This window comes from Ranitomeya imitator, chromosome 1 (assembly GCF_032444005.1).
Source record: "Ranitomeya imitator isolate aRanImi1 chromosome 1, aRanImi1.pri, whole genome shotgun sequence".
In the NCBI taxonomy this organism is placed as follows: domain Eukaryota; kingdom Metazoa; phylum Chordata; class Amphibia; order Anura; family Dendrobatidae; genus Ranitomeya; species Ranitomeya imitator.
In genome coordinates, this window is record NC_091282.1 from 8,278,273 (window position 1) to 8,297,051 (window position 18,779).

The window sequence follows — 18,779 nt, forward strand, 5'->3', positions numbered from 1 at the left end:
GCCAGGATCTTCTCATATATCTCTGTATACAGGGAGCTCCCCCTAGTGGTGACTGCAGACAGGATCTTATCATGTATCTCTGTATACAGGGAGCTCCCCCTAGTGGTGGCAGCAGACAGAATCTTATCATGTATCTCTGTATACAGGGAGCTCCCTCTAGTGGTGGCTGCAGACAGGATCTTATCATGTATCTCTGTATACAGGGAGTTCCTCCTAGTGGTGACTGCAGACAGGATCTTATCATGTATCTCTGTATACAGGGAGCTCCCCCTAGTGGTGGCAGCAGACAGAATCTTATCATGTATCTCTGTATACAGGGAGCTCCCCCTAGTGGTGGCAGCAGACAGGATCTTATCATGTATCTCTGTATACAGGGAGCTCCTCCTAGTGGTGACTGCAGGCAGGATCTTATCATGTATCTCTGTATACAGTGAGCTCCCCCTAGTGGTGGCTGCAGACAGGATCTTATCATGTATCTCTGTATACAGGGAGCTCCCCCTAGTGGTGGCTGCAGACAGGATCTTATCATGTATCTCTGTATACAGGGAGCTCCCCCTAGTGGTGACTGCAGACAGGATGTTATCATGTATCTCTGTATACAGGGAGCTCCCCCTAGTGGTGGCTGCAGACAGGATCTTATCATGTATCTCTGTATACAGGGAGCTCCCCCTAGTGGTGACTGCAGACAGGATGTTATCATGTATCTCTGTATACAGGGAGCTCCCCCTAGTGGTGGCTGCAGACAGGATCTTATCATGTATCTCTGTATACAGGGAGCTCCCCCTAGTGGTGGCTGCAGACAGGATGTTATCATGTATCTCTGTATACAGGGAGCTCCCCCTAGTGGTGGCTGCAGACAGGATCTTATCATGTATCTCTGTATACAGGGAGCTCCCCCTAGTGGTGGCTGCAGACAGGATCTTATCATGTATCTCTGTATACAGGGAGCTCCCCCTAGTGGTGGCTGCAGACAGGATCTTATCATGTATCTCTGTATACATGGAGCTCCCTCTAGTGGTGACTGCAGACAGGATCTCATCATGTATCTCTGTATACAGGGAGCTCCCCCTAGTGGTGACTGCGGACAGGATCTTATCATGTATCTCTGTATACAGGGAGCTCCCCCTAGTGGTAGCTGCAGACAGGATCTTATCATGTATCTCTGTATACAGGGAGCTCCCCCTAGTGGTGACTGCAGATGGAATCTTATCATGTATCTCTGTGTACAGGGAGCTCCCCCTAGTGGTGGCTGCAGACAGGATCTTATCATGTATCTCTGTATACAGGGAGCTCCCCCTAGTGGTGGCTGCAGACAGGATCTTATCATGTATCTCTGTATACAGGGAGCTCCCCCTAGTGGTGGCTGCAGACAGGATCTTATCATGTATCTCTGTATACAGGGAGCTCCCCCTAGTGGTGGCTGCAGACAGGATCTTATATATCACTGTATACAGGGAGCTCCCCCTAGTGGTGGCTGCAGACAGGATCTTATCATGTATCTCTGTATACAGGGAGCTCCCCCTAGTGGTGGCTGCAGACAGGATCTTATGTATCTCTGTATACAGGGAGCTCCTCCTAGTGGTGACTGCAGACAGGATCTTATCATGTATCTCTGTATACAGGGAGCTCCCCCTAGTGGTGACTGCAGACAGGATCTTATCATGTATCTCTGTATACAGGGAGCTCCCCCTAGTGGTGGCTGCAGACAGGATCTTATCATGTATCTCTGTATACAGGGAGCTCCCCCTAGTGGTGGCTGCAGACAGGATCTTATGTATCTCTGTATACAGGGAGCTCCTCCTAGTGGTGACTGCAGACAGGATCTTATCATGTATCTCTGTATACAGGGAGCTCCCCCTAGTGGTGGCTGCAGACAGGATCTTATCATGTATCTCTGTATACAGGGAGCTCCCCCTAGTGGTGGCTGCGGGCAGGGTCTTATGTATCTCTGTATACAGGGAGCTCCCCCTAGTGGTGGCTGCAGACAGAATAGTGTTATTCGTATTACTTGTGTTATAATAAACATTTATTATTACCCTGCAAGATAATATAAGAATAATGCTAATGGATATGCTTTGTTTTTATTACCTCCAATAGGAGTTTCCAATGCGATTTTTCTATATTTTCCACCTCTTACAGAAGTGAATCCTCGGAGATGAAGTGTGTAGTTGGTCCCGTGTTGCAGATTGATGCTGTACTGGGTGACATTGGGGGGGAATCGCCGAGTCACATTTATTGAGAAGGAATGATTGTAATCTCTCCAGGCCATGATGTTCAGCTACAGGAAACAAGAGAAAGAAGAAAAGTCACATTGTGAGAGGAGCATAGAGCGTCTGTGATTGCACATGTCATCCGGGCCCGGTGCTCACGGACACTCGCTACATTTGGCCTCTCCAGGTTTTGGGATGACGGTGGCCAATCTGTGATGCTCAGGTGTGAGTGAGCCGAGTGTTCCCCCGCTGACGCTCCGTGCTCCTGGGAATCTGCGGTGAGTGCGGCTGGATTTGTCGGGGACTCTGTTCTCTCGGCGCGGCTCTCCATTTTGCATTTACAAGTGCAGTTAGTGGCCGGGCACCTCAGGATCTTCTTCATGTTATTGGTGTTTTTGTTTCTACTGACATGTGCAGGACAAATAAAACCTGTTGTGATGGTTGCATCAAATGTTCCGGGTGTAGGACTCATGCTTGCCGCACCCATGAGCCCCTAGAGATGGCGATCGCCTCCCCTAATCCCCCGTTATATGTCTACACCTAGACTAGCAGAGCAGTACACGGAGCAGATCATGAAAAGAAGGTCGTGAAGTGGATCTGTTTCCAGGATCTACTATACTTTACAGATCTCCAGCTTGATGGGGCTGCTGTTCTTACACTGAAAACCCATGCAGTAATGGCTGCACAATCCTTCATGGAAACTTCCCTGCTCCTTCCAAGATCACACGCACTGTGCGCAGGTAGAATACGCAGAGGATAACGCAGGTGTCTACGTCTGCGTCTCCTGAAGCATGAGCAGATGACAGCAATGGCTGACCTCCTCTATCAGACGGATCACATGAGCAGACACTCCGTGACCTAGTGATCGATGGGATCAATAAGGGCAGCGTCAGCTCTGTAGAATATGGCCTCCTAATGGCCAGCATAGGAAGGAGTAGTGGTGGTCAGTAAGAGGTTAAGACTTCAACCCCTCAGTCTTTGTGAATTTGCCATTTCCTCAGTAATTTGTACTTTATAATAATCCTTCCCCCTCTGTAATAATAATTCTTCTCTGCTGACTGTTTCCCACTGAGCTGTCATACACTGGAAGAAATCTAAGGAGGCGGAGCTAAATGAAGAGGGAGGGAGCAGCATGGACCAATGATGAGACAGTGGGTGTGTCTTGGACTACACTGGACCTCTGCAGGTCCTGCATCTAAAGGCTCCTATATACATTACAGTGAATCTAGCTGTACCGGGCGACCATATAATGAGAATGTGGACCGTCCGACCCCAGCAACAGATGATGGAATAGACAAGGAGCAGACAGCTATTAGTTTCAAAGTCCATTGTATTTGTTCTAGCTAGCAATATCAAGAAACAAGGGGGTCTGGAGGAGGATAGAGGGGTCTAGACAAGGAAAAGGGGTCTAGAGGAGGATGAGGAAATTTTGAACATGACCAAGGGGAGGTCAAGAGCGTTGAGGGTGTAGAGGAGAAGGAGGACAGAGGAATCAGATAGTGGATTGGTATGATATGTATTTTTACAGTGCAAGAGTTTTGTTTTTATCTCATTTTTATTTGTTAGATAACTTCTTTAAGCTCAAAAATTGCTAAAATTTGAGAATTATGTGAGAAGTAAAGGAAAATTAGCTGGAAATGTTCAATTCACTTCATCAATAAATCCATAAATACCATAAAAACTGAGATAGGGCGAGAAGGAAATGTTGCTTTTGTAGACTTGCCTCATAACCACGCTGGTCGCTCGAGCTCCATCATACATGCGGCAGGTGATCATCTGAACTAAGGAGCTTCCCTTTATTGGCTTGATATTCTGAGGCTTCTGTGTCTACGATAACTCATTTACCATAACTGATGGACATAAACCCACATTGTTCTGTACATCTCCAGCTTCAGTGTTTTATAAGAGAATTTCTGCGTAAATCAGGTCAGTTTCATTAAGACCACAGATGTCTTACCTCAAATCCAGTGATGTTCCCCTTGTCACTATCCAGCCTCCAGATGATGGTACCGTCCTCCATGCTGGGGGTCTGCACAAACTCCGGAGTTCCGGGGACTGAAGAGAAAAAGGGGGAAAATCTAATCAGCCGCCAACACTCACTGGATGATCAACCTTTATGACGTGAGGAGAGTTCATCCTCACCATCTACCGGTGTCTTACTGCTCTACATCCGATAACCATTCACAGTGGCCTATGGAGAAACCAGATGAGGCCTCCATAGTGGAGCGCCCCCAGACACAGGGCCACGAGTTCTCAGTACAGGGCCTCTCTGGTTCAGTTCTGAGACTGTCATGGTGGCTAGACCCGGTCCGCGACCCTGCTAAGGGGCGTCCAATAAAGGTGGTACAGTTTATCAGGGGTTTGTGATGCCACCTGTGGTATTCGGTCAGGGTGACCGGCGTTGCTGTGGGGTCCGCTGAGGTGATGGAATGGCAGCTGGATGGTATACCTTCCTACAGGTGAAGTATGTCCCCAGGGCTTCCCAGTAAGGTGGATGGTGATGGTGTGAGGTGCAGTCAATAACCAGGACACAAGGTTGCAGTCTCTTTACCTCTTTACTGAAGACTTCAGGATCCGCAATCCAGAGCACGTTTAACAGGGCTATCAGAGACCGGCCGGTCCGATGGGCACATCCAGAGTTTCCTTTGCAGGTGGAAATCGTTGCCTACCACTAGCACCTGTGTGTTGTAGTCCTACCCTGCTGAGCATTCGGAATAGTCCTCACAACTGCTGTTCTCGTTTGTTCGTTCTCTACAGCGCTCTCTCTCGCTTGTTCCAGATGTTAATAGTTTCTCGTCCCCCAGTATGTTATGGCTAGGACGCACCCGTATGACGGGAAGGCTCGGAGCTCTTCCGGAACCCTAGAGACGTCCCTCTCCACGCGTTGCCCCTATGTCTTCGTAGGAAATTTAAGGTAGACAGCCAACCTATAATTAACTGTCCTGCGGAGTTCGGAGTAAGGCCTAGAGTCAGTTACTCCCGCGGTGTTCCGGCCACCGGCTACGCGCCTCAGTAGGATGTTGCCTCGGTCTCACGGCACGACTCCTACTGGCTCTCCTTTGTGCTGATCTCGTTTCTCACTGTTCCACAATATCCTTCCTTTCGTGTCACTTTCTTAGGATACCGCCGCGGGGTGTGCAGGTGCGGTTCCGTTACGTTCTGTTCTGTTCGCTAGGCTCCTGCCAGGTTCCCACGCCCGACAGGGACCCCCCTGTGTCTTCTCCCTGCAACACCCCCTGCCACGGGATGTTGCCCGAATCCAACCCAGTCAGCTTCTGACTAACTTCCTCCCCAGGCCCTAGTTTTACCAGTGTGAGTGGCCCAATAAATAAAGCCTTTTTCTCCCCCTAGTGGCCGGAGTGTGAAGTGTAATGTGTTCTGGTGATACCTGGTCAGGTGAACTCCTTCAGTGCCATCAGACGTACCATCACTCCCCTTAGCGGCAGAGTGTCAAACTGCAATGGCCAGATCTCTCGGGCCTTGCAATAGTGCCGGAGATGTCCACCTCTATCCTTGTGAGCTTGTTGGGCCTGGCATCATCATGCACATTATTACATTTCCTATCGTCCCTCTCACAGAAATTACCTTCATTATGCCTCACCATAAAAAGATAGAATATATCACTGTGTCCTGCACCATCTGCTGCCCAGCAGGAGAAACCTCCAGAGACAAGGAAAAGAGGAGAACAAGGAGCAGTGGGCATGTGTGATATGTGACTATGATAAACCCCAAAATGGCAGTCATGTGACTGTAGGTGAGGATGCCAAACAGACACATCACATTATTAAGTGACTGATCTTACCGCATGTTAGACATTTACACTAGTGATGAGTGGACATGCTTGGATAACGTCTTATCAGAGCATGCTCGGGTGTTATCTGAGCATGCTCGTGTATTATGTTTACGTCTACATGATTAGACAACCTCAACGCATGCATGGGCTGCCTGTTAGGGAATTCTAACGTGCGGTGTCTAACAGTCGCAAATCATGCAGCCGCGGGGACTCGAACAAGGACTCCCAGATGATCGGATACCACCCGAGTGTGCTCCGATAAGACGCTGTCCGAGCACATTCGCTCATCTCTAATTTACACATGATTTTTTAAAGACTAACTGTACTTTCAAGCAACTTTTCATAATCAGCTGTCCTGTGTGAGTACAGGAGGAATAACACTATTCAGTCCATTGTATGACTTATTCTGCATTTTCACCAGTTTTTACTCTCAGAAAGCTTCATTTATAATTTGCAATCTCAGAGCTGGCAGAAGGAGAGAGATGGATTTAGGTCCTTCATTCCTTTTTGTAACGGGGTCTACCAAGCTGGGGTACCTCTTTCAGTACCACCCCGTGTTTCAGGAAGTCCACTCTGCTTTTGCTTTGTTCTGAATGAAGGACGCTGGCAGGAATTTCTTGATTACATGAGAGCATATAAAAGCTGACTGCTTCTCCACGTATTTCCAGTCTAAGAACACCCTTTATTTACAGCACACAGAATATATAACACAGATACACAGGGCAGGCCAATAGGAAAACAGCAGGCCAGACATACATTACAATAGCCGCAGGGGGCCGGAGCTGGCCGATATTTACTGTGGAAATTACAAAGGTGGGGGGAGGAAAGAAAGAGAATATCTTGTCCAGGGGCGCAGCCTGTGGACTGATGCATTTCACATGGAAACTATTATACATACATATACTGCATAACATTCTTGGTGCTGGGGGGGTTCTGTAACACTTTTAAAAAAACAAACTTTTTAGCATACAGAAACCAGCAGCAGCATGAAATACTGAGCTGTGTTTCTGTGACTCCAGCACTAGAGTGAGGAAAAAGTTGTTAGAAAGCTCAGCACAATATTTGTGTCTCCCTCTGCCTGCTTCCTCACTCTGCTGACGAAAGAGAAACCAGACAGCAGCAGCTTGGAGGAAAATAAACCGCAGTACTGAGCCATGTGGCTGTGACTTCGCCTCTGAAGCGAGGTTACATACTTGATAGACATCTCAGCTCGATCTTTCTGTATCTTCCTCTGCTTTTTTGTGTCTGATAAGTAGATACGTTGATTTCCCTGATAAGATCTATTATCAAGCTTACTATATTCCCCTGTACTATTGATTTATGCAACTTTTGTTGAAAGTACGGTTCTTATTTAAAAATCACAGAAAACCCCTGGAAAAGTTTTCTGGAACCAGGGATTATGGGCTAAAATCATTATTCCATTATCCATAAGCTTTTTGAAATGTACTGAGCGCAGTGATTCTGTGTGTGCAGAAGTGTAGCCCGATAATCTCCATGTGACGATAAGAGCTCGCTCTGTGCCATGGACTCTGCCCAAACATGTGACTGGTGCATTACAGGTCATGTGCAGAAGGAGGTCCGAACCAGCGCAGCGCTGGGGCAGGAAATGTCAATCATCTTAGTCATTATAGCGGGAAATTCCAGTTGGCGGTCCCGCCCAGCACGGTACTACAGACTCCACCCATCACAGGGTGTTTGGCTATAGTGATGTCACATACATGGGAATGACGAGGGAAGGATGGTCATGAAGCCCAGAACGGAGGCATTGTATACTGACAATGAGAGCCCCAGGGAGGAGCGGTGGGCGGGCATGGCATGCTGAAGCTCGGAGGGTCGGTAACAGTGCTGCCTGTGAACTGAGCGCTATGGATCATGGGACACGTGGTTTCCATCAGACCATGAGAAGTCCCACATTTCAACAACTGAGCGTGAGGCGGTGACTTCAGAGAGCCAAGAGCGGAGGTCGGACTGAGATCTGACACTTGTCCATCCGTTCCTGGCGATACATTGTGGGATGATGTGATATACGAGGGCCGGGGTACAGATGTTATCAGTACGGTGGTCTCACCTGATTCCCCAGTAGTGATGGTTAATGTCTGCAGAGGGAGCGATGACCCACCAGAGACTCGTTTAACGTGGATTTCATACTGTGTAACTGCCACCAGACCGGAGAAGGTCACATCTTTTCCAGTCTTACATCCTTTGTGGACCCCTCTGAGGCATATACAGGAGGATATATATGATGTCCCGGGGTTGTGGCACTGATCCGGGGAGCACACGATGCGCAGGCTGATGCTGGTGGAGGTCACCTCCAGGGCCGTCACATTCACTCCTAACAGAAAACAGAGAAACGTTCATGTCAGATGTTCCATCATCCATAGAAGTGATGTAAAGCGAATAATGAACCTCAAGTGTACAAGGAGGGCTGCGGACCCCAATAAACAGACAGCAGGGGCATCTGCGCTCCGTCATGTTTCTGGAGTTATCTATGAGGACAGGCGTCAACAAATGAAGACATTCATAATTGTCGATCTATGGAATTCACATCTGAAGCTTTCACAGATTTTTGAGCAAGACAAAAAAAAATAGTTTTCAGTTGTTTTAACCAAAAATCTGTCAAAATTAAAAAAAAAAAAAAGTTTTAAAATTGCACATTAAGTGTGACTGTACCTGCGGATGGAAAGACATCACCACAAACGGGGCAGGTGAGGCTCAGTAACCCTGAGGTGGAAATACAAGGAAGGAAATGGAGATCGGCCCGAAACTGATTGCATGGATAATTGGCCAAGAAATTGAACAAGAGTGTGTTCACACATTGCATCTGGGCAGTGTAAGAGTGGGCCAGGACCGTAGTCATGGCCGAGGACACCGGGGCTTCTGTGTCCTGGCCTCCCCTCACAGAAAAATAACATTCCTCCGTCAGCAAGCATACCCGTGTCTTCTTTCTCCACACCGTCAGGAACTCTCTGTAAGGCCTCTTTCACACGTCAGTGTCTCCGGTACGTGTAGTGACAGTTCTCTCACGTACCGGAGACACTGACACACATAGACCCATTCGGATCTATGTGTTTCTGCACATGTGCGTGTTTTCACACGGACTGTGTGTCCGTGTGCTAAACACGTAGACATGTCCGTTTTTTACCGGCAGCACGGACCACAATACGGACAGCACACGTGCACACAGAGAACAGTGTGCACTCTCCTCCGTGTGCACGTACCGCCCGCAGGAGAGACAGCGCTACAGTAAGCGCTGTCCCCCCTGCGTGTGGTGCTGAAGCCGATATTCATCCCTTCTCCCCAGCAGCGTTGGCTGGAGAGAAGGAATGAAAAATCAATGTTTTTTTTAAATTTTCCCTTAAAAAATAAAGTTTGTGCGTCCCCTCCCGCCTCCCATCCCCTGTGCGCCCCCCCCCTGCACTTGCCTGCCGGGAAATACTCACCCAGCTCCTGCGATGTCTCCTCTCAGCGCCAGCAGCAGGTCCTGTGTGAGCGGTCACATGGTCCCGCTCATTACAGTGAGGAATATGCGCATATCCCTCACTGTAATGAGCAGGACCACGTGACCGCTCACACAGGGCCTGCTGCCAGCACTGAGAGCATACATCGCAGGAGCTTGGTGAGTATTTCCCGGCAGGCAAGCAGTGTGGGGGGGTGGGAGGGCGCACAGGGGATGGGAGGTGGGAGGGGACGCACAAACTTTATTTTTTAAGGGAAAATAAAAAAAACATTGATTTTTCATTCCTTCTCTCCAGCCAACGCTGCCGGGGAGAAGGGATGAATATCGGCTTCAGCACCACAAGCAGGAAGGACAGCGCTTACTGTAGCACTGTCCCCTGCACTGTCCGTGTGGTCCTCAGTCGGCACACGGCTGCCGCACGTGTGCCACACTGATGTGCTACGTGAGCACACGGACACGGATAATTCCGGTACCGATTTCTCCAGTACCGGAATTATCTGGACATGTTAAAGAGGCCTAATAGATTTCACAAGAACTGAGACAATGTCCAGTTCAATTGCAAAACTAAGAACTTTACTCGATACACTTTATGCGGATTCTGACAAGAATGTGCTGCAAACGTCAGGCTCCATAAAGTACACATCCTGCAGCTTTCCTGTACTCAATTCTACGTCGTTCAGTACATTACGGGGTGATAACGCATTAGGCGGTACCGCAGCATTCTCCTTGTCCAGACTCACCATTTCTGTGGTATCCCTCATCCGTTTCGCCCTGGATCTGAGTGTATCTGCCCATGCAATGATCTGCCACATCTTGAACCATCTGCACCCTGTACGTTCCTGGACCGCTTCTTTTCCTCCACTCCAAACTGCTGTAGCGCTGCTGCTATACACTTTACTTCTGTCCCTATAGCACACTGTATGGCTGTGTTCTCTTTTCAAACGATATGTGGCTGCTGCGGTGTCCTGGGCTTAGTGCCTATGTGGTCGCTTCGGGCGCCTAGGCCCTACTACTCCTCCTAATCTAAAACACAGCAGCCCCTCCTACAATTACCCATCTACTTACACTAAGTTCCTGTCTATACTATGAATGCTATAGTGCCCACATCTAGTGGCCATAACTGAGCACTAAACTTTCCCTATTCTAAACATAGCATCACTAATATGCGCTATACAAAATATACATTAAGCAAGATGATAACTGGAAAAGCTATTTAAGTGGGCACCATCACACAATAGTCTATAGGTACTTGTCTGGGATCACTACCATGCATGTAGAAATTTACTACAAGAACCATTAGAGAGACAGGTACATGCATATAATTGTAGGATCACCGCAAGACAAAGGGATAATTTTCAAAAAGAACTTAAATTTTATTAAACACACCACAGAAAAACAGACAATACACACTGTTAAAAACATTTAAAACTTGTTCCACATAGAACAAAAAATAGATCCAAGTCAATTACATATGGTATATGATGGTATAAATCAAATAACAACAACACTGCCCGGCTGTGTAATATTATAAATACAGGGAAACACACAGTCGTATTTCCTATTAATTCAAATGCACCAAGTTATAAGAATAGACCAATTATAATGGACTGGAGTGGTTTATAGGGTATGCAGTAGACCCCCCTTTCCTTTCAAGGAGACAACATCTCAGATTATAATCTACTCAGTCTTGGACTATTGCAATGCTAAAGCCAAGTGCCCTAGTGTACGTATTACACCCTGATGTTACAAGCAATACTTTCTGATATAGAAGGAGTCCTAGGGCACAGGCTTGCCCACAGATGCTTCCCTCTGTCCTATAGGTCACAGACTGATAGTACACTGCCTAACTTATAAGTGGTAATACTTCACCCTATACCGTCTCAAAGTCCACTACCGTCCTTATGGTCCTAGGTGCAGTGCTATAGTCCAGGCAGGATTACTGGACCCACGCGTTCCGACACACCCTGTGTCTTTCTCAAGGTGGTAATGCCTGAGTTTTACCGGTTGTGTCTATTTATAAATACCTTAATTTGTGTTTGTATTTCAGCTTTAAGAAGCGGCTTGTGGTTAAGCAGATGGATCTGACCGCTATCAACCCGGAAGTAAGGCTCCCCGGTCACGTGGATTGCCTCTTTGACGCCGAGAACAATACAATTGGGGGCGTTCCACACATAATCCCCATGTCATGGAGTGCGCATGCGCAGCTATTTAGGTTTTGTATGGACTCAGCTTTAGTCCTAGCATTCGGTGTATACAAAGAGGTGGCCCCTATTCCCATCAATATTCGTGCGCCTTTTACATCAACATTTATTTTATTCATGGTGTTTAAAGTGCAATCTCCACCAAATTCCATAGTGCGCACGCGCAGGTACTCAGGGCCCATGCGGGCGCAAATGGCGTACGTTGAGTGCGTGTAGCCAAGTATCCCCTATTGCCATGAGCACGCAGGCGCCTTTAATCCGTTAGAGGCGCTCAGGATACGGTCCCCATCATATACAGTGCGCCTGCGTAGTTACTTGGGGCCTATGCGGGCGCAAATGGCGTAAGTGCTGACGTTGGATACGTACAGTAAGGTTTCCCCTTTTGCCATATGCGCGCAGACGCCATAGGTCCCTTAAGAGCGCTCGAGATCCAGTACCTGCAGTATATCATATGCACCCACAGTCATAATAGATCTGTGTGGGCGCAAGTGGCTCAGGTCCTCGCATTACATGCGCACAGCAGCATTTCCCCTCAACCAATTATGCGCAAGCGCCTTGCGTTCCCCACATTTGTACAGTACGCATGCGTAGTCCCTTAAAGACCCATGTGGGCGCAGACGACGTAAATCCTAATGCTGGGTACGTATAGTAGCATTACCCCCTTGCTACATATGCGCAAGTGCTTTTTTATCCATTAGGGGCGCTTGGTGTTGTGAATTCTGTTGTCAAGCTCCCTCCTATGGTCGTGAATGGTAATTCGGCTGGTTCTGTCCATGGGCTTCCTCTGGTGGTTGTGAGTGGGGCTGCGGCTTCTGAGTTTCCTTCCACAGGTGACGAGGTTAATTCGTTAGCTGGCTGCTCTATTTAACTCCACTTAGATCTTTGCTCCTTGCCTCCAGTCAATGTTCCAGTATTGGTCTTGTTCACTCCTGGATCGTTCTTGTGACCTGTCTTCCCAGCAGAAGCTAAGTTCCTGCTTGTTTTTCTGTTTGCTGTTTTTCTGTCCAGCTTGCTATTTTGAGTTTGTCTTGCTTGCTGGAAGCTCTGGGACGCAGAGGGAGCGCCTCCGCACCGTGAGTCGGTGCGGAGGGTCTTTTTGCGCCCTCTGCATGGTCTTTTTGTAGTTTTTTGTGCTGACCACAAAGTTGCCTTTCCTATCCTCAGTCTGTTCAGTAAGTCGGGCCTCACTTTGCTAAATCTATTTCATCTCTGTGTTTGTGATTTTCATCTTTGCTCACAGTCATATGTGGGGGGCTGCCTTTTCCTTTGGGGAATTTCTCTGAGGCAAGGTAGGCTTATTTTTCTATCTTCAGGGCTAGCTAGTTTCTAAGGCTGTGACGAGTTGCATAGGGAGCGTTAGGAGCAATCCACGGCTATTTCTAGTGTGTGTGATAGGATTAGGGATTGCGGTCAGCAGAGTTTCCACGTCTCAGATCTCGTCCTATATGATTAATAACTATCAGGTCATTCCGTGTGCTCTTAACCACCAGGTCCATTATTGTACTAACCATCAGGTCATAACAGCTTGGGATATTATATCCACAATAGCTAGTTAGTGCACATGCCTGGTCTCTTGAGGCATGTATGGGCGCCAATGACTTAGATACTGACGTTTAGTACGTCCCCTTTTGCCATACAGGCGCAGGCGCCTATGGGCCCATAGGGGCGCTCAGGATCCACTCCCCCTGGTATACCGTACATTCGCACCTATAGCCTGTATGGGCGCACATGGCGTAGGTGCTGACGTTTGAATGCGTGCAGCAGAGTTTCCCCTTGATCATAGTTGCGCAAACACATGCGGCTTTGAGTACCTGCGCGTGCGCACTATGGAATTTGGTGGAGATTGCACTTTAAACACCATGAATAAAATAAATGTTGATGTAAAAGGCGCACGAATATTGATGGGAATAGGGGCCACCTCTTTGTATACACCGAATGCTAGGACTAAAGCTGAGTCCATACAAAACCTAAATAGCTGCGCATGCGCACTCCATGACATGGGGATTATGTGTGGAACGCCCCCAATTGTATTGTTCTCGGCGTCAAAGAGGCAATCCACGTGACCGGGGAGCCTTACTTCCGGGTTGATAGCGGTCAGATCCATCTGCTTAACCACAAGCCGCTTCTTAAAGCTGAAATACAAACACAAATTAAGGTATTTATAAATAGACACAACCGGTAAAACTCAGGCATTACCACCTTGAGAAAGACACAGGGTGTGTCGGAACGCGTGGGTCCAGTAATCCTGCCTGGACTATAGCACTGCACCTAGGACCATAAGGACGGTAGTGGACTTTGAGACGGTATAGGGTGAAGTATTACCACTTATAAGTTAGGCAGTGTACTATCAGTCTGTGACATATAGGACAGAGGGAAGCATCTGTGGGCAAGCCTGTGCCCTAGGACTCCTTCTATATCAGAAAGTATTGCTTGTAACATCAGGGTGTAATACGTACACTAGGGCACTTGGCTTTAGCATTGCAATAGTCCAAGACTGAGTAGATTATAATCTGAGATGTTGTCTCCTTGAAAGGAAAGGGGGGTCTACTGCATACCCTATAAACCACTCCAGTCCATTATAATTGGTCTATTCTTATAACTTGGTGCATTTGAATTAATAGGAAATACGACTGTGTTTCCCTGTATTTATAATATTACACAGCCGGGCAGTGTTGTTGTTATTTGATTTATACCATCATATACCATATGTAATTGACTTGGATCTATTTTTTGTTCTATGTGGAACAAGTTTTAAATGTTTTTAACAGTGTGTATTGTCTGTTTTTCTGTGGTGTGTTTAATAAAATTTAAGTTCTTTTTGAAAATTATCCCTTTGTCTTGCGGTGATCCTACAATTATATGCATGTACCTGTCTCTCTAAGCAAGATGATAATGCACTTTACAGCGTAGCAGTACCATTATATAGCCTTAGTAACATACTTACTCATGTAGCAATACCAACACACGTTCACTAATAATACAACACTGATAATCTGTGGGCAACGGGACAAGGGGATGAAGCGAGGGTATAAATGTAATATATCAGACCCCCTACAGCAGCAATCTCTCCTGTACCTACAGTAATCCCAGAACAGTCACATTTGTGCAGCGTTTTCCCATTTTTATTAGACTGGTTGAGAAAATGTTAAAAGAATCGAGATGCCGCAGGTTTCATAAAACCCCCAGCAGCTGAAAATACTCAAAAAAACTCAAACCTGAGCCTGTGGATGGGATTTTAAAAATCTCATTCACTTTGTTTGTACTGGAACATGCAGCTTTTTGCTGCAAAATCACACATATAAAAACAATTGGCAAGTGTGAACAAGCTCCAATACATCAGGCTGCAGCCAGAAATCCCGAGAAGTGACTCCATTCTGGAGAGCAGCCCCCTCGATGACTTCAGACCTGTCCGCCCGGAGCCTTGTGCACCCCAAGCCTTGTGCACCCCGACACTGCTAAGCTCATGGTATGGAAACAGTTGAGGATGTCACCGTTTTGGATACATATTATGTTCACTCATTCCGATTTTTGGGCGCAGATTGTCTAAATCCCAGCCATTCCGGTAAGTATTTTTACGACGTCCTTTGTGCGGTATAAGTAATAGAGCGACTTTATTCTCTGGTCTTTGCGATTACAGCGACACCAGATTTATAGCATTTTTTATGTTTTGTTTCCTTTCAAACCTAAAACTAATATGTCCCCAAACACAGTCCCCATAATCTGAGCCGTGACTTATTTCTTTTCTGTTCGGAGCTCTGTCCGGCCTCGTTAATGTGATTTCAGCTGATTTTTTATCTCTTTCTAGCTCAGATTTTACATCTCAGTATTGTGAGAATTTACACATTTTGTGTATTTTTCATTTTTACTGTTCTCATCGTACGGGATAATTATAAAACTTTTACATTTCAGGTTGTTCTGCAAACCACAATACAAATTATATATTTATATAAAAGCGACATTTTTACAGGTGAAACTGTTTCACTTAGGAATTTTTGTACGTTTTCTTACATTTTAACAAAATTACTTTTTTTTTAGCATTTTTACTTAGTCCTCTATGTGACTTGAATATTTTTATGGTTTGGCTGCTGAACACCGACCTAACAGTCCGTACCCGATAACTTGGCCTCAGTATTCAATGGCGGCGATCAGGTCCTGAGACGGAGATCACAAGGTCTCATCAGAATTTAAAAACCAAGCCCTCTCCATGGGTTAATAATCTATGCGCCTCTGTCACAATAGATGGCGCCTTCTAGGGGGTTAAAGTCGGTGGTTGTAATACTGATCGTGGCTGAGTCAGCTGTAATTCACACTCGCGGTGTTTTCCTCTCTACTCACTTGACTGTTAATGACCGTCATGTATTGGTGGCCATGAGGGGGTTAAAGTAGAGTTGGACTGAGCATCAGGCAAATGTGGGATGTGCCGGCCCGGCCGCAGGCTGCACAAACTTCAACAATGCCTGAGGTCAACTGTTATCAGCTGTGCCAGAACCGGCACACACGGGGTCACCAGTGACGTCACTGCCTCACTCTGACCACTGCTTGATGAGAAAAATGAGGAGACAGTGGGTGGAGAGGATGGGAACGAGGATTGGGGGATGCAGGATTTTATTAAATTATACTGTAGGTAGGGGGCCATCACACTGTATGGAGGGGGCCATCACACTGTACATAGGGGGCCATCACACTGTACGTAGGGGGCCATCACACTGTACGTAGGGGGCCATCACACTGTACGTAGGGGGCCATCACACTGTAGGTAGGGGGCCATCACACTGTATGGAGGGGGCCATCACACTGTAGATAGGGGGCCATCACACTGTACGTAGGGGGCCATCACACTGTACGTAGGGGGCCGTCACACTGTACGTAGGGGGCCGTCACACTGTACGTAGGGGGCCGTCACACTGTAGGTAGGGGGCCGTCACACTGTAGGTAGGGGGCCGTCACACTGTAGGTAGGGGGCCGTCACACTGTAGGTAGGGGGCCGTCACACTGTAGGTAGGGGGCCGTCACACTGTAGGTAGGGAGCCGTCACACTGTAGGTAGGGGGCCATCACACTGTAGGTAGGGAGCCGTCACACTGTATGTAGGGGGCCGTCACACTGTAGGTAGGGGGCCGTCACACTGTAGGTAGGGAGCCGTCACACTGTATGTAGGGGGCCGTCACACTATGTAGGGGGCCGTCACACTGTAGGTAGGGGGCCGTCACACTGTATGTGGGGGGCCGTCACACTGTAGGTAGGGGGCCGTCACACTGTATGGAGGGGGCCGTCACACTGTAGGTAGGAGGTCGTCACACTGTAGGTAGGGGGCCGTCACACTGTAGGTAGGAGGCCGTCACACTGTAGGTAGGGGGCCGTCACACTGTAGGTAGGGGGCCGTCACACTGTAGGTAGGGGGCCGTCACACTGTAGGTAGGGAGCCGTCACACTGTAGGTAGGGGGCCGTCACACTGTAGGTAGGGGGCCGTCACACTGTAGGTAGGGGGCCGTCACACTGTAGGTAGGGAGCCGTCACACTGTATGTAGGGGGCCGTCACACTATGTAGGGGGCCGTCACACTGTAGGTAGGGGGCCGTCACACTGTAGGTAGGGGGTCGTCACACTGTAGGTAGGGGGCCGTCACACTGTAGGTAGGGGGCCGTCACACTGTAGGTAGGGAGCCGTCACACTGTATGTAGGGGGCCGTCACACTATGTAGGGGGCCGTCACACTGTAGGTAGGGGGCCGTCACACTGTAGGTAGGGGGCCATCACACTGTAGGTAGGGGGCCGTCACACTGTAGGTAGGGGGCCGTCACACTGTAGGTAGGGGGCCGTCACACTGTAGGTAGGGGGCCGTCACACTGTATGTAGGGGGCCGTCACACTGTATGTAGGGGGCCGTCACACTGTAGGTAGGGAGCCGTCACACTGTAGGTAGGGAGCCGTCACACTGTAGGTAGGGGGCCGTCACACTGTAGGTAGGGGGCCGTCACACTGTAGGTAGGAGGCCGTCACACTGTAGGTAGGGGGCCGTCACACTGTAGGTAGGGGGCCGTCACACTGTATGGAGGGGGCCATCACACTGTAGGTAGGGAGCCATCACACTGTAGGTAAGGGGCCATCACACTGCAGGTAGGGGGTCATCATACTAAATGCAACCCACTGTCTTCCTCTAATCCTTATAAAAAGCTCTATATGAAGGACAGGGCAAGGTTCAGGTATTGGTCTAGTGTAAAAAAAATTGTACTCCCCAATACATACCGTACACAACGAATTGGAGTCATACTCTCCCATGCATACAGGTCACATGGGGGTCGTACTCTCCTATACAGACAGGACACGCGGGGCCATACTCTCCTATACAGACAGGACACGTGGCGTCACACTTTCCTATACAGACAGGACACGTGGGGTCACACTCTCCTATACAGACAGGACACGCGGGGCCATACTCTCCTATACAGACAGGACACGCGGGGCCATACTCTCCTATACAGACAGGACACGAGGGGCCATACTCTCCTATACAGACAGGACACGCGGGGTCATACATACAGGACACATGGGGGTTGTACAGTCCTATACTTATGAGTCGCCCCGCCAGGGCCGTGTTGTACTCGGTGCCAGGTCCAGCGCTCACAGGGGGATGTCACGGCGGCGACCCGGTCCATGGCCCTGGGCGCCCATGTGAAAGGGAAAGGTCTTTAAAGGGAATAAAGTTTATGTTCGTGACGCCACCTGTGGTATTCGGTCAGTGGGGACCGACGATGATTTAAGGGGTCCTCTGAGGTGATGTTATGGCAGCTAGATGGTATACCTTCCCACAAGTGAAGTATTTCCCCAGGGCTTCCCAGTGTGTAGATGGAAGATGGTGAGAGGCGCAGTGAAGAACGAGGACACAGGTTGCAGTCTCTTTACCTTTACTGAAGGCTTCAGGCAGCCACAGTCCAGGGCACCAGATCACAGGGCAGGCAGAGTCCGACCGGCTTGGAGGCAAGTTGGGAGTCCCCTTACCCAGGTGGAAATCAAAGCCTTCCTCCAGCGCCATGGTGTTATAGTCTCTTACTGCCAATGGCTTCAAATAAGGTCCTCACTGGTATTCTCTTGCTCTCTCTGTCCCCCATATAGGATAGGAC

General features: G+C 48.3%; 1 protein-coding gene across 1 annotated transcript in view; it reads right to left on the minus strand.

The window, feature by feature from the left end:
* Nucleotides 1-18,779, minus strand: part of LOC138658224 (receptor-type tyrosine-protein phosphatase alpha-like) — a 210,577-nt gene that overhangs the window by 101,000 nt on the left and 90,798 nt on the right. The window contains exons 8-10 of the mRNA XM_069745730.1: nucleotides 8,072-8,335; nucleotides 4,168-4,265; nucleotides 2,089-2,278 (exon numbers count right to left, since the gene is read on the minus strand). Coding sequence (XP_069601831.1) covers nucleotides 2,089-2,278; nucleotides 4,168-4,265; nucleotides 8,072-8,335 — 552 coding nt within the window. The remainder of the gene's footprint in view (nucleotides 1-2,088; nucleotides 2,279-4,167; nucleotides 4,266-8,071; nucleotides 8,336-18,779) is intronic.